The following is a 24877-nucleotide window of genomic DNA, read 5'->3' on the forward strand; positions in this document are numbered from 1 at the left end:
GCTGGCTGCAGCCTCAACCTCCCAGGCTCAAGCAATCCTCCCACCTCAGCCTCCGGAGTAGCTGGTACGACAGGCACACACCACCACGCCCAGCTAATTTTTTGTATTTTTTTTGTAGAGATGGGGTTTCACCATGTTGCCAGGCTGGCCTCAAACTCCTGGGCTTCAGTGATCCACCTGCCTTGGCCTCTCAAAGTGCTGAACTTACAGGTGTGAGCCACTACACAGGGCCTTGTGTATAATTTTTTTAAAAGCACAACCTTTGCAGCTAGATTTTTGTCCTACGTTGAGAAACTGAAGTGAAAAGATATAAAAAATTATGGCTTTATTAGAGAACGATACTTTAATGAGTAATTTGTAACAGGATTTGCTGTAGGTGGTTTTAAATACCAAACTTCTGGAATGGATTTTAAGTGCAATTTGGTTTTTAAAAGTGTCGATTTATAGTCAAGACATTTATGTAAGCCAAAGACACCCAATGTGTAAGCTAAGTTTCTCAAAGTGTATTCTGAAGGCAAGCTGATGGAAAATCACCTGGAGCTCTGGTAAAGTGCAGGTTCCTGGGCCACGCTACTCAACCAGAACCTTTGGGAGTGTGGGTTCCTGAAGATGTGTTGTAAACAAGCACTCTAGGGGACTTGGATTCTCACTAAAGTTTGTGGACCATTGACAAAGGCATTATCTTACCTGTTAGAGAAAGGGAACAGGTGGAGTAAGAATTAGTATGATTTTTCTTTTCAATTCCTCAGATGTACCCGAGATGCAGTTGATAGGGTACAACCTTGTCATGAACCAATTAATGTAATGCACATTAATTACAACTATTGTACAATAAAGCTCAGTCTTCTATAAGGTGATCCAAGTATACAGATATTAGATATGGGGCTTTTTCTCTTAGTCCTTCTATAATCTCCCCCCATGGAAAAATCAAGTGTTTGCCAAGGGCCTATCTTTTAACCAGTGCTTTCTGTTCTTCTTTACTGGTACAGTGTGGGAAGGGACAGTGATGCTGACCCTACTTAGTGACTTGGCATTTTTGGAATCTGTTCATCCTACTTGGTAGCGGGAAAGTTTCACTGCATCACCATTTGTAGTCCTCCTAAAGTTTTGGAGGTGAGCAAGGGGAAGTAGCAATATGGAGTCAATCAATCCCAGTGCCCTCTTACACCATCCTTGCCAAGAAACCAGACTTGGAAAACAGAGAGATTATTTTATCACAGCAAGTGATAAATACAGCTTTTGCTTCTGAATAAAGCAGAAGCTGACATAAGTATATTCATTTAAAATAGTCTATGTGAGCTCATGCCTGTAATTTTAGCACTTTGGGAGGCTGAAGCAGGACGACCTGTTGAGCCCAATAGTTCAAGACCAGCCTGGGCAATGTAGTGAGATCTTGTCTCTACAAAAAGTTAAAAAAAAAAAAAAAAAAAAAGAAAGAAAAAAGAAATTAGCTGGGTGTGGTGATGTGTGCCTGTAGTTCCAGTTACTTGGGAGGATAAAGTGGGAGAATTGCCTGAGCCCAGGAGGTCAAGGCAGCAGTGAGCCATGACTGTGCCACTGCACTCCCACCCAGCACCCAGGTAACAGAGCAAGTCCCTGTCTCCAAACAAACAGACAAAAAATTATAACCAGTTATTAGTTTTTAGCCTGCTTTTTAAAAATTCAGGAGTAGATACATTATGGCCATCATACTATGTAAATATATACACAATTACTTTATCCTTTCCACACATGCATGATATCCTTCGCAAGGATGTATTATCATTTATTTAATCAGTTCCCTATTGTCCAACATTTAGGCTATTTCTGGTATTTTGTAATTCTAATGTTGAAGTGAACATCTTTTAAATGTATCTTTGCGTATTTGTGTGAATTTTTCTATAAGATACATTTGCTGAGTTAAAGGGAATACAAATCTAAAATTACGATAGCTTATTCAACATTTACTAAGTACATACTATATGATAGGGTTTGTGCTTGTTTATGGCTTAGTGTTGAGGTTACAACAGCAAACAAAATGGACAAGGCCCCTGCTCTCATGGAGGCTACATTTTATTGCCAAATTACAACAAATGGTATTTGGTTAATTTACTAGCTATTTGGAAAAACATACCTTTACCATCCTCCTCACATCATACACAAAAACCAATTGCAATTTAATAAACAAGCAAAACTATGCAATAATTAAATTACAGGAGAATATTTTTTAAACCTTGGAATAGAAACTTACACAAAACCTAGAAGAATTGACAGATAGGAGTAGATTAAAAATTAAAACTTCTAAATGATGAAAGATACAAGAAACAATGTTAAAAGACAAATAGCAGAGCAGAAGAAAATTTGCAATATTTATAGCAGATAATAGACTAATGGACATAATGTGTAAAAAGTAACTACAAATTAGAAATCGACAAGCACAAGAGAAGAATAAAAAGAAAATTGTAAACATGCATTTCTCAGAAGAAGAAATGCAAATGACCAGTAGATATACTGAAAGTTGCTAAATCTCACTAATGATCAGAGAAATGCAAACTAACCCAATTAAGTTGCATTTTCATTTATTAGATTGATAGTAATTAAAAAGGCAAAGGCATAAAAATTTGCTCGCAAATTCTGCTGGTGGGAGTCTGAATCGTTAACGGGCTGGAGCAATTTGGCGGTGTTTCTATTGTGTGTAGTTTTTTAACCCAGTAATATTACTTCTAGGAACTGGTCTTTCAGAAACACCTGAAAGTGTGTCCAAAGATTTATATACAAGAATAGTCATTGCGTGTTGTTTGTAGCAGGAAAAACATGGAAACAATGTAAAAATTCATTCTTAGGAGAATGAGGAATAAATATAGTATCTCATACCATAGACCATGATGAGACCCCTGAAAACAATGAAGTAGATCTGTTTGTACTTGCATGAAAAGATCTCCACGGTACATTGTTAAGTGGAAAAAGCAAGTCACAGAGTAACACATGTACTATAATAGCATTTACATGAAAAGGACAACAGCCAAGATGTGTGTGTGTGTGTGTGTGTGTGTGTGTGTGTGTGTGTGTGTGTGTGTGTGTGTGTGTGTCTGTTCATGATGTGGAGAGAGTAAGATGGAGTCAGGAGGGACAGGGGTGGGAAAGTGGGGAGACTTGCAATTGGTACATTTTGTGAAACAAAGCCTCTTCTGTTTTTCATCCTAAAGAAATCAAATTATGAACATTCATCAAAGTTCTCTTCTTTTTCAGGTGCAGCCACGATGTATACAAGATATAAAATAGTAGAGAAGCAAAATCAAACCTGCTATTTCAGCACTCCTGTTTTTAACTTGGTGTCTTTAGTCCTTGGATTGGTGGGATGTTTCGGAATGGGCATTGTCGCCAATTTTCAGGTATAACCTGGAGCTTTTTCAGTTAGGAGGAGTGGTGGAGCGCATGTGTCTGAGGAGAGTAGCAGAAATGCAAGAGGCACACTTATGCCATTATAGCTATTAAATGCTTGATGAGTTTACAATAAGTGGGTTAGTTTGCTTTTTAAAAACAAACCTTTAACATTTGGAAGTCAGGGCGAAGCGTGGTGACTCACACCTGTAATCCCAGCACTTTGGGAAGCCGAGTTTGATAATGAGGTCAGGGATTCAAGACGAGCCTGACCAACATGGTGAAACCCCATTTCTACTAAAAATACAAAATTAGCCAGGTGTGGTGGTGCATGCCTGTAATCCCAGCTACTCAGGTGGCTGAGGCAGGAGAATCATTTGAACCTGGGAGGTGGAGGTTGCAGTGAGCCGAGATCGTGCCACTGCACTCGACAGAGCAAGACTCCATATCAAAAAAAAAAAAAAAAAAAGCATTTGAAAGTGAGTTCTGGTACTTGGGAGAAATGGGGTGCACATTTGCATATTTATGAGAGTGCGTGATTCAGAGGAGGCCTTGGGCTTTGCATTGCTCCATGTTCTCATTGATGTGGTTTGATGTGTTGGGAGAGCTACTTCAGCTACTGTGATGATTTTATTAACAGTGTGAAAATATTTGTATGTGTTTACCAATTCTACCGTTTAAACCTCTGGTATTCAAAGAGGAGGCTCTCGGTGACATGTCCTTATATTTTTATGACAGTATGCATTTTGTTTTTCATAACAACAAACATTTATTGAAATTTTCCTGTGACACATGTTTATGAAAATATTCCATATTTTAACTCAGACAATTATAATAAAAGCCTTGTAAGATAGGCACTATTTTTTTTTTTTTTTTTTTTTTTTTTGAGACGGAGTCTCGCTCTGTCGCCCAGGCTGGAGTGCAGTGGCCGGATCTCAGCTCACTGCAAGCTCCGCCTCCCGGGTTCACGCCATTCTCCTGCCTCAGCCTCCCGAGTAGCTGGGACTACAGGCGCCCGCCACCTCGCCCGGCTAGTTTTTTGTATTTTTTAGTAGAGACGGGGTTTCACCGTGTTAGCCAGGATAGTCTCGATCTCCTGACCTCGTGATCCACCCGTCTCGGCCTCCCAAAGCGCTGGGATTACAGGCTTGAGCCACCGCGCCCGGCAGATAGGCACTATTATTTTCCCCATTTATCAATGGTAAAATGGAGGCCTAGAGAGGTTAATACTTTCCCAAGATTAGATGAATAATGCGTGGCAGAGGTGGGCTTTGAATTGAAGTCACCTTCCTAGAGCCCGTGAGAGCTGTCCTTAATGCCAACATGAAGAAATACCTGTGACAAAAAAAAGCAAGTACACGATACATAGTTCTACCATCAGGAAGCACACACACACAAAAACTATAAAAAGGAAGACCTAGCATTATATCATTTGTCTAGTACAGTGTGGTTATGGTTTAATGGGGGTTAGTATAGATCTATCACTTTATCCTCTGAGTAACCACATCATAAGAGATACAGATGTCAGTTTTTAAACCGTGTAAGGGCTGACTTTAAGAAGAAAACTTAAGTGGTTAAATAATTTCAACTTTTGGTTCTCCTTAAGTCTTCAATGATGTGATTAAATCTTCACAAAAACCAGAAATAGAATCTTAACTTCCCAAGGAGCGAAGTGTTTGACTTGTCATTGTTCCGATAACTGTATCTTTACAACTTCCTTGTTTGGTATCCCGTAATTCATTTTCGTCATGCCAGGAGCAAACCAACTTGAGCCAACTCAGGAAGATTTTGAGATGTAAGGGCAAGAGAGAGTGTGACTTTTTTTTTTTTTTTTTTTTTGGTAGAGACAGAGTCTCGCTCTGTCGCCCAGGCTAGAGTGTAGTGGTGCGATCTTGGTCCACTGCAACGTCCGCCCTGGGTTCAAGTGATTCTCATGCCTCAGCCTACCGAGTAGCTGGGATTACAGGCACCCACCACCATGTCCAGCTAATTTTTGTAATTTTAGTAGAGATGGGGTTTCACCATGTTGGCCAGGCTGGTCTTGAACTCCTGGCCTCAAGTGATCTGCCTGCCTTAGCCTCCTAAAGTGTTGGGGTTACAGGCGTGAGCCACCGCACCCAGCCATGATGATTTTTCTTGAGTTGCAGTAAATCACATTTTTGAGAATTTCACAGATAATCTTTTTCCCAAATGGGTGGGTGAGATGGCTACTTTTTGGTGTGTCCTCACTAACTTCTGTCAATACTTTATTTTCCCTCAGAAAGTTTTCTTTTTGAAATTCTGTCATTTGTGGCAACGTGGATGAACCTGGAGAACCTTATGCTAAGTGAAATAAGCCAGTCACAGAGGGACAAATACCGAATGCTGTCACTTATATGTGGAATCTAAGAAAATCAGACTTACAGAAGGAGAGAGTAGAATGGTGTTACAGGAGTGAAGAGGAAGACGAGGAGTGGGGAGGTATTGGTCAAAGGGTACCAAGTTTCAGTTAGACTGAATTAATAATTCTGGAGATCTATTACTGCACAGCATGGTGACTATAGTTAATAATAATGTATATTTCAAAATTGCTAAAACAGTAGATTTTTAAATGTTCTCATCACACAAAAAAGAATAAGTATGTGAGGTGATTGATATATTAATTACCTTGATTTAATCATTCCACAGTGTAAGCATACATCAAAACATCTACAGCCAGTTGTGGTGGCTCATGCCTGTAATCCCAGCACTTAGGGAAGCCGAGGCAGGAGGATTGCTTTAGCCCAGGAGTTTGAGACTAGTCTGGGCAACATAGGGCAACAAAGGGATACCATGCCTCTGGAATCACACACACACACACCCCTACAAGCCTCATAAATATGAACAATTATTATTTTTTGAGATGGAGTCTCGCTCTGTTGCCCAGGCTGGAGTGCAGCGGCGCGATCTTGGCTCACTGCAGCCTCCGCCTCCCAAGTTCAAGCAAATATCCCTGCTTCAGCCTCCCACGTAGCTGGTATTACAGGCACCTGGCACCACACTCAGCTAATTTTTGTATTTTTTAGTAGAGATGGTGTTTCGCCATGTTGGCCGGGCATGTCTTGAGCTCCTGACCTCAGGTGATCCGCCCACCTCGGCCTCCCAAAGTGCTGAGAGGTGTGAGCCATTGCCCCCGGCCTATAAACAATTATTATTTGTCAATTAAAAATAAAAATTTTTAAAGTTTCCTTTTTAGAAAAGAAACTTTCCAAGGTTTAACCCTGTCAGTATTCACATATTCTTTTTTTTTTTTGTTATTACCTTTTAAATTACCAAGAGAGTTTCTGAAAAGCAATCCAAAAAGAGTGCCGGGTTTTAACTTTATGGAAAATTCATGTCTGATCTAAAAATCATTTCTCTGATTTTTTGATTGATTGATTGATTGATTGAGAAAGGGTCTTGCTCTGTCACCTAAGCTGTAGTGCAATAGCACAATCATAACCTTGAACGCTTAGAATAAACCTTGAACTCCTCCTGTCTCAGTCTCTTGAGTAACTGAGACTATGGGTGCGTCACCATGCCCAGCTAATTTTTATTTTTACTTTGGTAGAGATGGGGTCTTGCTATGTTTCTGAGGCTGTTCTTAAACTCCTGGCCTCATGTGATCTTCCCATCTCTGCCTCCCAAAGTGTTGGGATTACAAGCACAAGCCACCTTACTCTGTTGTATTTTATTTTTCATATATAACTTCCCTGAATCTATTTGCCCATGCTAGGAATCTTATTTATTTGTATTTGTATTTTTATATTTATTTTTTTAGACAGGGTCTTGATCTGTTGCTCAGGCTGGAGTACAGTGGTGTGATCACAGCTCTCTGCAATCTCCGCCTTGTGAGCTCAAGCAATTCTCCCACCTCAGCCTTCTGAGTAGCTAAAACTACAGGTTCATGCCATCACACCCAGCTAATTTTCATAGTTTTTGTAGATTGTGACTGCCTCTTTTTTTCTTTTTTTTCCACTTTTTTTCTTGTGTTTCACCACATTGCCCAGGTTGATCTTGAACTCCTGAGCTCAGTGATACACCTGCCTTGGCCTCCCGAAGTGATGAGATTACAGACATAAGTCACTGTGCCCAGTCTTTTATTTATTTTTATATTATTTTTTGAGACAAGGTCTCACTTTGTTGCCCAGGCTAGAGTGCAGTGATGCTATCATAGCCCATTTCACCCTTGGTCTCCCAAGCTCAAGTGATTCTCCCACCTCAGCCTCCCAAGTAGCTGGGACTACAGGCACGCACCATCATGCCCGTCTGATTTTATTTATTTATTTATTTATTTATTTATTTATTTATTTAGAGACGGAGTCTCACACTGTCACCCAGACTGGAGTTCAGTGATTCAATCTTGGCTCGCTGCAGTCTCCATCTCCTGGGGTCCAGTAATTCTCCTGCCTCAGTCTCCCTGGTAGCTGGGATTACAGGCATGCGCCAGCACGCCTGGCTAATTTTTGTATTTTTAGTAGAGACAGAGTTTCACCATGTTGACCAGGCTGGTCTCAAAGTCCTGAACTTGTAATCCACCTGCCTCAGCCTCCCAAAGTGCTGGGATTACAGGTGTGAGCCATCATGCCTAGCCATGATTTTTTTATTTTAGTGGAGATGAATACTTGCTATATTGCCCAGGCTGGTCTCACACTCCTGAGCTCAAGCAATCCTCCTTCCTTGGCTTCCCAAAGTGTTGGGATTATAGGCGTGAGCCATAGTACCTGGCCCATGCAAGGTATCTTAGGTATACAGAAACTATATGATGTGTAGAAGAGTCAGTGCAGTCATATTTGAATATAACACAAATCACGTAAGGAATTTCTCCCCTTATTTCTAGGTTTGATACTAGGAAATATATTTCCTTAGAAATAAGTTAAAATGTCTGTTTTTTTTTTTCCTGCACCTCCCTTTCTTATGTGGAGAATGCAAATTTAATATCAGTTCATTTGTGCTCCAGCTTGAGGTTGAACTGTCTGGATGGCAAACATTGTGATGCTGGGGAAGCCCAGGTGGCCTAGGTCAGAGGGAAGCTGGGGGAAGAGTATGTTCACTGTGACCTGAGGCCAAGGGGTGGCTTGTGGCCAAAATCAGGCTCTCCTGGACAACACTTTAAGTTGCCCTTTGCAAAGCTTGCATTTTCAAGTTTAAGCCGAGACCCGGTGGTTCCCTCTAAATGTTCCTCGCCTGGAAGGTTGGTGCCCAGTGCACATTTGAAAGGAGCCAAGGCCGGATGTGGTGGCTCATGCCTACAATCCCAGCACTTTGGAAGGCTGAGGTGGGTGGATCACCTGAGGTCAGAAGTTTGAGACCAGCCTGGCCAACATGGAGAAACCTCGTCTCTACCGAAAACAGAACAATTAGCTCAGCGTGGTAGTGCACGCCTGTAATCCCAACTACTTGGGAGGCTGGGGCACGAGAATCGCTTGAACCCGGGAGGTGGAGGCTGCAGTGAGCTGAGATCTTGCCACTGCACTCTAGCCTGGGTGACAGAGAAAGACTCTGTCTCAAAAAAAAAAAAAAAAGAGAAAGGAGCTGAAGGTGAGGCGCATTCTGAGTGTGTACAGGGTCTGCACCGACTTTCTGCCTAGACTGGCATAGGGGCTGCCTTCTGGTTGAAATGGCTGGTTACAGGATGGTGGGGACACGGAACTTGTTTAGAAGCTGCCTTTGAAAAAAAAATTAGCTGGAACTGGGCGTGGTGGCATGTGCCTGTAGTCCCAGCTACTTTCGAGGCTGAGGTGGGAGTATCCCTTGAGCTCAGGAATTCACGGATGCAGTGAGCTATGATCAGGCCACTGCACTCCCGCCTAGGCAACAGAGTGAGACCCTGTCTCAACAGAAAAAGAAAAAAAAGAAGAAGAAAAAGAAGCTGCCTCTGCGTAACAAAAGCAGTGGTTTTACTTAGATGGTGTGTTCATTTGAGGTGCCTTGGGAGGGATGAGTAGAGATTATCAGGGAGCAGGGAGCCTAAAAACCCCAAACCACCCTTGGCACCATCATGGAACGAGTCATATATTTTTCATTTTTTCAATCATATCATACCAAAGTTTACTGATTATATCAAACAAACATCTCTGTAACGAAAAAGGCAGAGCTGAGTGCGGTGGCTCACGCCTGTAATCCCAGCACTTTGGGAGGCCGAGGTGGGCGGATCATGAGGTCAGGAGTTTGAGACCAGCCTGGCCAATGTGGCAAAACCCCATCTCTACTAAAAATACAAAAATTAGCTGGGCGTGGTGGCATGTGCCTGTAATCCCAGCTACTTGGGAGGCTGAGGCAGGAGAATCGCTTGAACCTGGGCGGCAGAGGTTGCAGTGAGCCGAGTTTGTGTCACTGCACTCCAGCCTGGGCATCTAGAGTGAAACTCTGTCTCAAAAACAAAACAAAACAAAACAAAAAACAACAACAACCAAAGAAAATTGTATCTGATATGTATCCTATAATCTTCACTGCAAACACGCAAGACGGAGATGATTATGCCCGTTTTTAGATACGGAAATCGAGGCTTTGCAGTAACGTCACAGAGCCTCATGGTGGAGTCAGGACTTTTAATGCAGTTGTACCAGACTCCGAAGCCCACCATATTCAACCCTCCCACCTCTAAGGCAGACCTTTCCTTGTCCCATGAGCCCAGGTTCGCTGTGGAACAACCAACTTTTTGGCATTAATTTCAGGACCTGGAAGGCTTTTCTTTTGGTAGTCAGACAGCCACATTTTCCAAGGAGTGGTGCATCTGTGATGACCAACGGCTCAAAGCAGCCCAGAGTGAGAGTGCTCGCGGCTCAATGTTGACAAACCCACCCAGAGTAACGCACATTTGTGACTTTTTCTCCAGGAGTTAGCTGTGCCAGTGGTTCATGATGGGGGCGCCCTTTTGGCCTTTGTCTGTGGTGTCGTGTACACGCTCCTACAGTCCATCATCTCTTACAAATCGTGTCCCCAGTGGAACAGTCTCTCGACATGCCACATACGGATGGCCATCTCTGCCGTTTCTTGCGCAGCTGTCGTCCCCAGTATCCTTTTTCACATTTGTGCCTTGTTAAAGGAATAAAACATTCAATGACACTTGTTAAAGAAGGGTAATGAAGACTTTGTAGGGACCACTGCAATGGGGTCTGACAGCGGGGTAAAGAGATGGGGCTCGACTCTGAATACATCCTTGGCAAGTGCGAATTTATAGCCAAGGAGTAGGATGAGGTCAGTGGATGGAAAAGTACTAAAAGGAAACCTCCAGGATGAGGGGGATTCTGGCTAAACCAACCTAACAGGATTCTTGTTGAGTACTGGCCATGTGATCAGACATCACCTGAGAAGGGTGGTGGAGGAGGAACCCAATCAGATATTGAGTGTGATCAGATATCAGGGTGGGGGTTCCTTGCTAAACTGACTTAGCCAGGGGTTCTTTGCTGAAACTGGATCTTACAAGGAAGTGCACAGATGGACCTAGGAGAAGTTTCAGGAGCTTGACTAAAGTTCGGCAAAGCAAAGGATCTTTGTCACAGTTTCTTAGCAAAGTTTGACACTTCCCTTCCCCATAACCAAAAAAAAAAAAAAAAGCAAAGGATAACAACCAAGTTTCCACATTTTTCAGAAAAACAATTGGGATAAAAGTATAGATCAAGCTAGGTGTGGTGGCTCACGCCTGTAATCTCAGCACTTTGGAAGGCTGAGGTGGATGGATCACCTGAGGTTGACAGTTCAAGACCAGCCTGACCAACATGGAGAAACCATGTTTCTACTAAAAAAACAAAATTAGCCAGGTATGGTGGCGCATGCCTGTAATCCCAGCTACTTGGGAGGCAGAGGCAGGAGAATCGCTTGAACCTGGGAGGTGGAGGTTGAGGTGAGCCGAGATCACGCCATTGCACTCCAGCCTGGGCAACAGGAGTGAAACTCCGTCTCAAAAAAAAAAAAAAAAAAGTGCAGCTCATTAAGAAAATGTCTCAACATTGTCTAGTTAGATCAAAAGTCTCTTTGGGGGGAAGAATGGTGTGAAAGAAGGGTGGAAAATGTAGGAACACTTCAGTTTCTGTTTACTTTCCTTCTCACAGGGCCAGTTTCATGAGCCATATGAAAATATTTATTTTTCTTTGTAGTGCTTGGCTAAAGACACCAAATATTGATATTGTACTCAAAGTAATAGCCCCACGAAGTCCCTCAAGGCTAAACTCTCCCCCTCCCTGCACGTAGGTGGCAAGACAGTTTGGTTTACTCATTCATGTGAAGAGATTTTTAAAAGCCTCTAGATCACTTATTACTGAGTAAATTAAAATGTTTAGCCTTTTCTTTTTATAGTCACTAATTTCATTTTCAAAATGAAATCCATTTTATTTTCTAACTCAGCAATCTGAAAGGAAATGAAGATATAAATTTAGCATGCTTGTAGATTCTGATTTAGAGGAAATGAAAGCTTTTTCTTTTTTTCCCTTTTTCTTTTCTTTAATGAAGTACTTAACAAAGAAAAAAAGCCATGGTCTTAAAGAGTTGCAGAATTCCCCATCTTTCAAAATACCATCTGTAGTCGTATCAGAACAAGCTTCAGGGTCATTAAACAATGATGACTAATGTCAGATTGTAGGAAAATCGGAAATATGTTATGGGCGACAATTTTGTTAGTCTGGGTTGAGTTACGGTATAAAGTGGGCAAGATGGAGTGAAAACACGTCACTTGCTTCTAAATATTAAGCTTTGTGTTTCTTTTCTAAAATAGAAACTACAAAATGTGAAGTCTAAGCATGATTTTGGGTTTTTCCATCTTAGGGAAGGACATTTTTAATTACAAAATTTCTAAACACAGAGTAGCCAAATCCTAGTACCAAGAGATTTACCAACAAAATATATACCCTGTTCCTAAGATAGTTGCTTCTCAAATTCCTTGTCTTACTTGTAGATTAAAGGAACACTGTCTCTTTGAATATATCTCCTTCAACTTTTTAATCTTGTGTTAGTTGTAAAATTCATAATAGTGGTTGTAGTGTTACAAGCAAAGTTTCTTGATGCAGGAAAACTTCCATTGCTTCCAACTTTGGAAACAGATCTCTAGATATCAAAGTCAGAGAGTTTTAGCGAAATAAGCATTTCAGGCCTCAGAGTTTCACTTACTAATAATTCTCATTTCTAGGAAGGAAGTTTTTTTTTTTTTTTTTTTTTTTTTTTTTTGAGACAGAGTCTCGCTCTCTCATCTAGGCTGGAGTGCAGTGGTGCGATCTCGGCTCACTGCAACCTCCACCTCCCGGGTTCAAGCTATTCTCCTGCCTTAGCCTCCCTAGTAGCTGGGATTACAGGTGCCTCCCACCACACCCAGCTACTTTTCATATTTTTGGTAGAGACGGAGTTTCACCATGTTGGCCAGGCTGGTCTCAAACTGCTGAGCTCAGATAATCTACCGGCCCCAGCCTCCCAAAGTACTGGGATTACAGGCATGAGCCACCGCGCCTGGCCTCTAGGAAGTTCTTATTATGGGTCATGCCAACAGGAAGCAGCCCCACACAGAAAGGGGTTATGACCCTATTTCATATTAACTTGAATGAATTCATCCATATGAAAAGATCTTCTGTCTTAAACATTAGCATGGTATTTATATTTCCTTACAAAGAATTTACAGCATCTTTAAATAGACTGGGTGCGGTGGCTAGGTCAGGAGTTCGAGACCAACCTGGCCAACATGGTGAAACCTCATCTCTACTAAAGATAGAAAAATTAGCCAGGCATGGTGGCGTGTGCCTGTAGTCCCAGCTACTTGGGAGGCTGAGGAAGGAGAATTGCTTGAACTGGGAGTGGGAGGTTACAGTGAGCCAAGATTGTGCCACTGCACTCCAGTCCAGGTGACAGAGTGAGACTTCGTCTCCAAAAAAAAAAAAAAAAGAAACTGGAATTGAAAGCATCTTTAAAATGTCCTGGTTTCTTCTTACTGCAATATTTCTGTGTAATAGCCTCATTTGACTACCGAAGAAACCGAGGCACCTAGTGAGGCGACATTAGAATCCTGCTTCTAAACCTTTCCTGATGAATTATCTGTCTTGCGCCTGACTTTTAAAGCTTCTGAAAGCCTTTACAGAAGTCACCAACAGCATAAAGTCCAGGTTCCTCTGCATGAGACCCATGATCTGAGACCTCCTATTTCTTCATCCTTGTTTTTACGGCTTTTCCCTCAGGCTTGGCTGTTTCTTGTCCTCTGTTCTTACCCAGTCTCTACTTGGCTGGATTATCCTCCTCCACTTTGTCTTGCTAGAGCTGTTGGTTCAACATGGTACCCACATGTGGCTTTTGCATACTTGAAATGTGGCTAATCCTGATTGAGATGTATTGCTCATGAGGATAGGAGCCTTAGCCCCTGGCATTATTAGGCTGGACTGTAGGCGTGTGTCAGTCATCCCTGAGGTCTGATATGGGGCGAATCTCTTTGATTTGCCAGATCTTTGGCCAGGAAGGAAGGGCTCACCTTATACCCAATTACCCAACAGAAGTCTGTTTTTTAAAGCTAATAGTTTGAATTTCTGTAGCTTATTTTTGTATATGAGCCTTGGCACTTTGGAATTTAAAATTTTCCTTAAAGCTGTTACCTTGGAAATAGTATTTTAGGCCAGGCACAGCGGCTCACGCCTGTAATCCCAGCACTTTGGGAGGCCGAGGCGGGCGGATCACATGAGGTCAGGAGTTCAAGACCAGCCCAACCAACATGGCGAAACACCGTCTCTAATAAAAATACAAAAAAATTAGCCAGGCATGGTGGTGGGCACCTGTAATCCTAACTATTCAGGAGGCTGAGGCAGGAGAACGCTTGAACCCAGGAGGCGGAGTTTGCAGTGAGCCGAGATCGCGCCATTGCACTCCAGCCTGGGTGACAGAGTGAGATTCTATCTCAAAAAAAAAAAAAAAAAAAAAAAAAAAAAGGAAAATAGTATTTTAGGGAAAAAGTATTTTTATTCAGTGGGAAGTACTCAAAAAGAACCATCTTGGACTGCTGCGTCAGTCATTTTGACCAAATTTAAACAGCTAGTTTAAGTGGGAAGATCCAGAAACATGCAGGGTTGTGCAAAATGTAGCCTCAAATTTTAATAAATTTTACTATACACACTGGAAGACTATTGTGAAGGTATTTCCATGTTGTGATTTAACTTTCATCATTGAATTTAAAGTTTGAGTTTATAAGAAGCTAATATAACTGGTTTGATGGTAGAAATGTTGGTATTAACATTTTAATTGATGATAGAAATGTTGGTATTAACATTCTAACACTGTGTAATGATTATATTATTGGGAGAATAATCTAGTCTTAACATTAAAGGAACTGTTGTGTGCTGTAGTTTCCTTAACTGTTTTCCCTTTTCAGTGATTGTCTGTGCTTCACTAATTTCCATAACCAAGCTGGAGTGGAATCCAAGAGAAAAGGTAACATTTAAGTTGTCGTGAATGTGGCTGTTGGACGTGGTTGTGTGAGGTTGTGGCCAGGCTAGGTCTAGGGAAGATCACTGCCATTTTTTAGAACAAGTTGCAAAATGTGAAGTAAACATGGTGTGTAATCAATTTACTGTCCAATCACTTGGCAGTGTGTAGTAATTAACTATCAGGGTAATTCCAAATGCTTTCTGGAATTATATTCAAAATTTTGAGTTCCTAATTTCTTTCTTTGTTCTTCTTTTTTTTGGGGGGGACAGAGTCTTGCTGTGTTGCCCAGGCTGGAGTGCAGTGGTGCAATCTTGGCTCACTGCAACCTCTGCCTCCCAGGCTCAAGCAATTCTCCTGCCTCAGTCTCCCAAGTAGGTGGGACTACAGGCGCCCGCCACCAGGTCCAGCTAATTTTTGGTTTTGTTTTTTTCTGAGACAGCTCTGACACCTAGGCTGGAGTGAAGTGGCATGATCTCATCTCACTGCAACCTTTGCCTCCTGGGTTCAAGCGATTCTTGTGCCTCAGCCTCCTGAGTAGCTGGAACCACAGGTGTGCGCCAGTATGCCTGGCTAATTTTTGTATTTTTAGTAGAGACAGGGTTTTTCCCATGTTGGCCAGGCTGGTTTAGAGCTCCTAGCCTCAAGTGATCCTCCTACCTTGACCTCCCAAAGTGCTGGGATTATAGGCGTGACCCACTGCACCCGGCCCTCTAATTTATTTTTCTTTCTTTTTCTTTTTCTTTTTTTTTGAGACAGTCTCGCTCTGCCACCGAGGCTGGAGTGCAGTGGCACAATCTCGGCTCACTGCAAGCTTTGCCTCCCGGGTTCACACCATTCTCCAGCCTAAGCCTCCCGAGTAGCTGGGACTACAGGCACCTGCCACCACGCCCAGCTAATTTTTTGTATTTTTAGTAGGGACAGGGTTTCACTGTGTTAGCCAGGATGGTCTCGATCTCCTGACCTCATGATCCGCCTGCCTCGGCCTCCCAAAGTGCTGGGATTACAGGCATGAGCTACCGCACCTGGCCTCTAATTTCTTTCTTAAACACTTCAACTATCTATCCTTAGTAAAAGAGTGTGAATGAAGGTGTTTGGTGGCCAAAGGGAGCGTGAAATGTTAAGTAGAGAGGACGATACCAGCTCCAGTGTGGTGTATAGTTCATTTCAGGATAGAGTGAGAAATTGCTGCAGCCAGGGATAATTGTGCAAGGGTGTAGTGGCTGTAAGAGGCAGGCAGAGAGGCTTGTACTTGACATAGGTGACCAGAGTAAGATTTTGAAGACTTTTTTTTCATGAGACGGAGTTTCGCCCTTGTTGCCCAGGCTGGAGTGCAATGTCGTAATCTTGGCTCACTGCAAGCTCTGCCTCTCCGGTTCAAGCAGTTCTCCTGTCTCCACCTCCCGAGTAGCTGGGATTACAGGCACGCGCCACCATGCCCAGCTAGTTTTTGTATTTTTAGTAGGGACAGGGTTTCATGAAATGTGTTAGCCAGGATGGTCTCGATCTCTGCCCTTGTGATCCCCCCGCCTCGGTCTCCCAAAGTGCTGGGATTTACAGGCATGAGCCACTGCGCCCGGCCTGAAGACTTTTGAACAGTAAAGCAAATAGAAAGAGTATTATCAGATGAGCGTTAGACAGAAGCAATGCCTGGGATGGCTTGGAGAGCTTGGCATTAGGAAGGTAAGGAGAAGGCAGTTCTACTAGTTCACATTTCAAATAGGGGCAATCTGATGGGTGTTGGCAAATGACTAACACAAGAATGAAGTGGCATGATGAATCAAAGGTGACTTCTAAGTTTTTATCTTAGGTGAACCAAAGAATTTATTCCCTTGACCAGAAATAAGGCCCCTAACAGGGATAAATAATTTAGTAGGTGGAAGTGGATGAGTTTGGTTAGAATTGATGACTCTGAGGTTATCATGATATATCGATGTTCGAAACATGGGCCTAGGCCAGGCGCTGTGGTTCATGCCTGTAATTCCAGCACTTTGGGAGGCTGAGGCAGGAGGATTGCTTGAGTCCAGGAGATCAAGACCAGTCAGGGTAACACAGTAAGACCCTGTCTCTACAAAAATTAGCCAGACATTGTGGCACGCGCGTGTAGTCCCAGCTACTTGGGAAGCTGAGGTGGAAGGATTGCTTGCACCCAGGTGGTCCTAGACTTCTGGTGGGACTGGGAGTCAGAGTGTAGGGTAGAGTTGTTAACAGTGTGGGGTAGACCAGGACTTTTTGGACCAAGGATCAGAACACATGGAACCAAAAGTATGACATTGAGATCAACTCATTCTATTAGATACCTGTAGTAGGGGTTCATCTAGATGCCTTATAGGAGAATCAAGATGCCCCAGGAAAGAAGAGTTAGTGAGAGACCAACAGAAGATTCTTTCCCTCAAGGATCAGGCAGAAGAGTACCTCCAGCAAAGGAGAAGTAAAAGGATCATGGACCAGCGAGAAGAACTAGACTTGTGTTGTATGGTAGACCTCATTGATGAGTCCCTACCACACGCAAGACTGTGAAAGATTGTAGAGCGCAGGGTGGCCATGGGATAGAGGATCCTGAAGGATTTTATAGTTCAGAGGGGCAAACAGCCAGTTGTCAGTGGCTAAACGTAATACTTTGAAGAATTAAAAAATGCTGAACTGGACTTCAGACAACACAATGTGGAAATGCAGAAGCAATAGCAATTAATCCTAATGATGGAATGAGAGGACATACGATCCCAGAGACTAAGGGAAGGACATTTTTCAAAGGCAAGGGAAGTGGCTAACCATGGCATACGCAGCTGAACAACCTTTAGGAATGAAGTCCCTCAATTTGGGCAATAAGGGAGTCAGTGATGCTTGTCAAAAAGTAGTTTCAGTAAAATGCCAAGGTTAGAAGTCAATGGCAAGAAGTTAAATAGTGAGAGGGATGGTTCATTCATTCAGCTGTCAACCAAATGTTTATTGAGTCCTGTTCTGGACTGGAGGCAAGAGGTAAAGGAGAAACACCAGGGTGGCTAGAGGGGACAGCAGGATTTCCAAAGAAGGAGAACTCTGGCAGGTGATGGAAGCCTGCCAAGACAAGAGAGAGACAGAAGATGGTGAGGAAGAGAATGATCCAGACAAGAGATCAAATAATGCTTCTTGGCTGGGCACGGTGGCTTATGCCTGTAATCCCAGCACTTTGGGAGGCCGAGGCAGGTGGATCACTTGAGGTCAGAGTTCAAGACTAGCCTGCCCAATATGGTGAAACCCTGTCTCTACTAAAAAAAAAAAAAAAAAAAAAAATTAGACAGGTGTGGTGGCACACATCTGTAGTCCCAGCTACTTGGGAGGCTGAGGCAGGAGAATCGCTTGTGCCCAGGAGTTGGAGAGTTGGAGGTTGCAGTGAGCTGAGGTCATGCTAATGCTCTCCAGCCTGAGCAACAAGAGTGAGACTCCATCTCAAAAAAAAAAAAAAGAAAGAAAGAAAAAGATTAAAAAAGGGCTTCTTTAAAATGTAACCTTAAAATGGTCAAATTAGCCAATAGGTTAGACCTAGACAAAAGGCAGCTTTTTTTTTTTTTTTGGTCTTGTATGTGGGGAATTAGCCCCATCATACGAAGGGGGTTCAGTTCCTCTTTCCATTGGTGAGAACCTCTTTCCGAAAGTGAGACCGCGTAGCGGAGCAGCTCAGGTGTACTTTACTTTTCAGCCACTCGGGGGAGACCTTCTACCACAAACCCGCTGCCAGACAGGGCTTACGAAGTTTATTTCCAGGCAGTTAAAAATCTGTTATATTCCACTTTCTATCTTAAAAATGTGAAAAGTACATGGTTTTCTGTTCACTCCATAAATGACTGTGCCACTCTTGCATTTCCTTCTGTTCCTAATATCAAAGAATGTAAAAAAAATCCCTTTACATTAATTCACTGAATAATCATTTAGGTACTGCCCCAGACTTCTGTGTAGTGCTTTACAGCTTTCACAGCGCATTTATGTGCAGTGACTTACTTGGTGGTGGTGGTGGGGGGGGTGATAATTATAATATCACTGTCTCATTTCACATAGCAAGGATATTAGGGCTTTGCCTGCATTCAGGATTCTTGGTTCCATGTACTTTCATTAATATCACACTTAAGAAATTCCCCCCAAAGTTCTGCCTTTATTTTTAGAAGCCATTTTCCTTGTTCAGGAATGATACGGGATGGGGCAGGTCCCCTGGTACTGGTACCAAAAGGAGGAAGCCTCTGTTCTCTACCTCCTACTGTAGGCTGGTCAGGTTCTCCTCACTGTGACCTAGCATGAGAACAGTAGGTGGATGTGACCATGACAAGGAGAGTGAAGAGTGATGCTTGGAGGGCTTGGTGTGCCTCCTCTAGATCTGTCTGGATGAAAACAGGATCAAAGAAAACAACTGTCAACCATGGAACTGCCCTGTGATCCAGCACGTTACTCACCCTTGCAGCCTACAGCAGTTTGGGGCAGAGCAGCAGTGGGATCAGCCCTCAAGGGCACATGCCAAGGGCAGAGCAGCCCGTGTAGACAGCTTCGGAGGGCATGGGGGTTTAGGGAGTTAGGGGTAGCTCCTCGTTTCAGCAAAGCAGAAAGTGATGTAGGAAATCAGAGAGGGCACACTGACAGTCCCCAGGCCTCATTTGGCATGTGAGCTAACATCAGAATGCAGACGTGCATTTTTGACTTAAAGTTTTATTTATTCTTATTTTGTTTTTTTTTTTTTTTTTTTTTTTTTTGAGACGGAGTCTCGCTCTGTCTCCCAGGCTAGAGTGCAGTGGCGTGATCTCGGCTCACTGCAAGCTCCGCCTCCCGGGTTCACGCCATTCTCCCGCCTCAGCCTCCCAAGTAGCTGAGACTACAGGCGCCCGCCACCACGCCCGGCTAGTTTTTTGTATTTTTAGTAGAGACGGGGTTTCACCATGTTAGCCAGGATAGTCTCGATCTCCTGACCTCGTGATCCACCCGCCTCGGCCTCCCAAAGTGCTGGGATTACAGGCTTGAGCCACCGCGCCCGGCCCGAGTTTTATTTATTCTTATTTTGTTTTTTTTTTTTTTTTGAGATAGAGTCTCGCTCTGTCACCCAGGTGGGAGTAGAGTGACGCAATCATGGTTCACTGCAACCTCTATCCCCCAGGCTCAAGTGATCCCCCCAGTTCAGCCTCCGGTAGCTGGGACAGCAGGCACAGGCCACCACACGCAGCTAATTATTTTTTGTCTCGTTATGTTGCCCAGGCTGGTTTCAAACTCCTGGGCTCAAGTGATCTTCCTGACTCAGCCTTCTGAAGTGCTGAGATTACAGGTGTGAGCCACTGCAACAGAGTTTCAAAATTAGTTTCCAGCACTGAAAAATCAGGAGATAGCACACACAGACAGACACACGGTGTTTTTTTTTGTTTTTTTTTTTTTTTAAACCTCTTTGAAAGCAGCAGTAGTGTATTATTTTCTCATGGAATTGAGCTGATGAGGCGTGGGCTCCCTAACTTCCCTCTCTTTTCACAACCACCAGTTTTATTTATTATTGCTAATTTTCTGGCCTCCATAGGCAACTGAGTTTGGACCATCTGATTGAAGCCATTCTCCTTGGCTTCCATTCTCTCATTCTTGACTCCAAGAAGATATGCAGTTAACCTGTGGATGTCCATTATTAGCAGTTTCTTTGTAGCTGTATTTACCTTATGATATTAAGCAGAACTATTTTCTGAATGATCATTTCTATATACCTGTGGATGTCCATTATTAGCAGTTTCTTTGTAGCTGTATTTACCTTATGATATTAAGCAGAACTATTTTCTGAATGATCATTTCTATATAAACAGGGAAACACAAAACCTAGGGGACTAGTTGGCCAGGTTCACCTAGATGTGTACACACATTCTCTGGAGCAACCGCGAGAGTGCTAGTTAAGCATGCCCTTACATTTAGGGATTCTCAGCGGAGGGAGACCAAGTCATGCCTTGTATGGGAAGTTCTTTCTTCTGTTGTGTCCAAATTTGCTTCCCAGTCTCAGCCATTTTGTAGTCCTTAGTCTGCCTTTTGAAATGGTAAACTAATCTTAAAACGAGAGTTTGTGGGAGCCAGAAAGAACTTTGGAATATCTGCCTTCGCATTCTCAGTGGGCAGGTGCCCTGACACTTAGTAACATGGTTGTGCTTACCTTATATCCTCCAAGTTCTGACTTATGCTCACTGGACAGCTTTTTCCTTTGGTTGAACCTCCTCATTGTATTTCAGTATGTACATAAAAGGGAGTCTTTTAGGCTAAATTCTGTTTCTTTTTTATTGGCATTAGGATTATGTATATCACGTAGTGAGTGCGATCTGTGAATGGACAGTGGCCTTTGGTTTTATTTTCTACTTCCTAACTTTCATCCAAGATTTCCAGGTAAGTGTTTATCAATTCAAATGTTTTAAATTGCTGACAATTAGGATTTGTACAAATTTGCAGAAGACATTTTGCATTTTTAAAAAGAGCACTTTCTTTTTAATGTGTTTGACAAAAATATGTAAGGATTGTGCAACTTCATGTATTAGCTTCTTCCCAATGGGAAGCATCTTTAATAGCTCTCCCACCAATGAGATTTTCATATGTCCTCTGCTGTTTGATGTTAATAGTCATAAATCCTGCTTGTTTTCTTTTAGGAGGTCTCATTTACTAGTTCCAAATAATAGAAAGTAAATATATCTTTTTAAAAAATAAAAGTATGCCGGATGCGGTGGTTCATGTCTGTAATCCCAGCACTTTGGGAGGCTTAGGCAGGCGGATCACCTGAGGTCGGGAGTTCGAGAGCAGCCCGACCAACATGGAGAAACCCCATCTCTACTAAAAATACAAAATTAGCTGGGGGTGGTGGCACATGCCTGTATTCCCAGCTACTCAGGAGGCTGAGGCAGGAGAATCACCTGAACCCGGGAGGCGGAGGTTGCGGTGAGCTGAGATCATACCATTGCACTCCAGCCTGGGCAACAAGAGCGAGACTCTGTCTCAAAATAAATAAATAAATGAATAAATAAAAAATAAAAGTGTTCTTCAAAAAATATTCCCAAAGCAGATAGAAGATGGGACTACATCAGATTTGTCCACAGGAAAAATCTTACATTTTGAGACAAGTGAATTATTAGCTCAAAGGATATAGATAGCCAAGAAAATTGTTTAGGACCTGACTCAAGGATAGCACAAACCATAGTGAGATCATTCCTTAGGTGGTGCAAAGCTGTTGGAAATGTCATCGTCAACGCTGGGATTATTTAACTTCTTTTAAACCTTTTTCTTTCATTTTTTAAAATAGAGTGTCACCCTAAGGATATCCACAGAAATCAATGGTGATCTTTGAAGAAAGAAGAATTTGATCTCACTCAGTGAATGTTGCAGGACATTTCTAGAAGTGCTACAGAGGACAGACAGGGTTTTGAGGCCGCCCTGATTATTGGGATGCATCTGCAGCACATCCAGGACTTGAATTTCGTTAAGAGTTCCTAATAGTTGTACTATTTCTAAAGATGTGTTTCCTAGAGAATGTACAGCCTTACGACACTGTAGTGATGTTTTTATAATTTTCTAAGTAGATTTTTTTATATTAACAAATTCATATACAGAAAAAATAAGGTGTTACAAAAAAATGGAGAGCTCTTATTTTTGTACAGATTCTGTCGTTTTTTTTAATTTGTGTGCGATTTATGGAAATACATTAAATGAGTAATTTAGGTTCAGTACATTTGTTACAAAGTGAAATCGGGATATTCATTTGTAAATTTTATTCTTAATGAATGAACTGTATAATTTTTTTATCATAAGAGCATTTATAAAATTCAATTTATAAAGATCATATACCCAAATCATAAAAATTTAGTTAATACATTAACACTAAGATACTGATTTTTAGCCTAACTAAGCAAAGTGCTTCAACTGAGAGGCCTTTATACCACCATGTACAGTAACTCTAAGTGAATATGGAAGACCTTGGTTTTGGAAATCTGCCACCCACCTTGTTTCTCCCTGCTCATGAGGCCACACCTTTTGCTCTCGCTGCTAACTGGCCATTTGTAGTGAGTGTAATTACAGGTGGAATGGTTTCAGTAAGTCAGGTGAAAGCCACCCTTTATTGTTTTGGGCACAACTTGATATGTAGTCTGACTCAGAACTGAAACTCACATCTCAAATTCATTTCATGCCAGTAAATGTGGCAAAGAGAACAAAGGCCCAAGAGCGAGACAAGGAGAAAGGAGAAAGGGGCAGCCAAGAAGAACTTCTGGGTGAGGGTGCTATTTATATGCTCCTCCTTTTCATGCCTGTGACTGGATGTCCCTCAACACTATAGGAAATATGAGTCAAGCCCATTGTATTAAGCAAGAACTACAGACTCCGTCTTTTCACCCAAATCATGAATGGCCAATAAAAAGCAAGTTATTCCAGAGGAGGAAGCAGCCCTTGAAATGTTACGGCTTAGGCCTGAAAGGTGAAGAGCAGGAATTCTGTCTTTCAAAGACCCTAGAGCATAAACCCATGTGTGGCCAAGTGGGATCAGCCCTCAAGGGCACATGCCAAGGGCAGAGCAGCCCATGTAGACAGCTTCAGAGGGCATGGGGGTGTAGGAGTTGGGGGTAGCTCCTCATTAACTATTTGTTGGGTGAGTATAGGGGTGAGGCTCAGTGGCAGTCAGGTACCTCTGCAATGGCAAGCTGTCTCCCCTCTACGTGTTTAGCATATGTTGTTAGAACACGTCCCGCACCCCTACCACTGCCATGTAGGCCCTTTAATAAGGCTGAGTAGAGAAATCTGGCAATAAAAGGCAAACGTAAGGATGCTTTCTTTAAGATGCACCATAAATGGTTTTCTTTAAGTGAATGGAAGAGTTTGACAGAGAAACACTTTTGTAAGCAAACATTAAGAATGCTGGCTGGGTGTGGTGGCTCACACCTGTAATCCCAGCACTTAGGGAGGCCCAGGCAAGAGGATTGCTTGAGCCTGGGACTTTGAGTCCAGACTGGGAAACGTGGCAAAATCCCTACAACAAAAATACAAAAATTAGCCAGGTGTGGTGGCATGTGCCTGGAGTCCCAGTTACTTGGGAGGCTGAGGTGGGAGGATCACCTGAGCCCAGGAGGTTGAGGCTGCAGTGAGCCATGTCAGTGCACTCCAGTCTGGGCAACAGAGCAAGACCCTGTCTCAAATAAATAAATAAATAAATAGAATGCTAATCATTTCTGGGTTCACTGTGACTTGTTGTAATGCTGGGGATCCCCTTTGTAACACTGGAACTGAAAGACAGTGACGAACGCTATGTCAAGCATTCATTATTCTGAAGAGGAATAGAAATGCCACATACCTTTCCCATGGGACCTGTGGTGGAATGAATCCATGGTTCTGCCTCACTTCGAGCAGACTTTTGTTCTCAGTACTCCTCACGATGGATATTCATGCTTCATTTTCACATCTCTCTGCACAATTAGATTGGGAGCTCCTTGAGGGCAGAGTGTGCCTTGATCTTTATCTTTGTAATGCCACAATGAACACAGTGCCTCCTGGTACACTGTAGGTGCTTACGAAATACTCACTGAATGCATGCATGCATGAACAAATGAATGAATGAAGGAAGGAAGGAATGACTAAGGATGTTTGTAGTGCTATAATATAGAATGGGATTTACTCTGCTTTACTAGTTAGTTTCTTAATAAACAAATAGTCTGCATCGCCTGGTAATGTTGACTGTTTTTCTTTGTGTAGTGTAAACATTTCAGTTGTTTGGACATCCCCATTCTATGACAACTATCTTCAACCTGGACAGTTACCACAGACATTGCTACATGAGCTAGACCAAATGTACACCTGTCTTGGCAAACTGAGAAGGCCAGAAAATCACTCCAGACAACCATATTCAGCAGATTCCATGTGACCTCTAAACCTGGTCTTATTCACATTTTGGTATTATTTCTAATTTCCATGAACTTGCATTTCCTTGGACCTCATGGCTGAAAGAGTTAAATGAAATGAAATATTTATTTTAATTTTTTTTTTTTTTTTTTTTTTTTTTTTGAGTCTCGTCCTGTTGCCCAGGTTGGAGTGCAGTGGCGCAATCTAGGCTCACTGCAGCCTCCGCCTCCCGGGTTCAAGCCATTCTCTTGCCTCAGCCTCTCGAGTAGCTGGGACTACAGGC

At 42.6% G+C, this 24877-nt stretch overlaps 1 protein-coding gene across 1 annotated transcript in view; it reads left to right on the forward strand.

Moving 5' to 3' along the window:
* DRAM1 (DNA damage regulated autophagy modulator 1) overlaps positions 1 to 24423 on the forward strand; it is a 46190-nt gene extending 21767 nt beyond the window's left edge. Inside the window, exons 3-7 of the mRNA XM_050750235.1 lie at positions 3229 to 3371; positions 10196 to 10373; positions 14693 to 14751; positions 21016 to 21108; positions 22013 to 24423. Of these exons, the coding sequence (XP_050606192.1) occupies positions 3229 to 3371; positions 10196 to 10373; positions 14693 to 14751; positions 21016 to 21108; positions 22013 to 22057 (518 nt within the window). The 3' untranslated portion in view covers positions 22058 to 24423. The remainder of the gene's footprint in view (positions 1 to 3228; positions 3372 to 10195; positions 10374 to 14692; positions 14752 to 21015; positions 21109 to 22012) is intronic.
* Positions 24424 to 24877: the final 454 nt, after the last annotated feature.

Source organism: Macaca thibetana, chromosome 11 (assembly GCF_024542745.1).
Source record: "Macaca thibetana thibetana isolate TM-01 chromosome 11, ASM2454274v1, whole genome shotgun sequence".
In the NCBI taxonomy this organism is placed as follows: Eukaryota; Metazoa; Chordata; class Mammalia; order Primates; family Cercopithecidae; genus Macaca; species Macaca thibetana.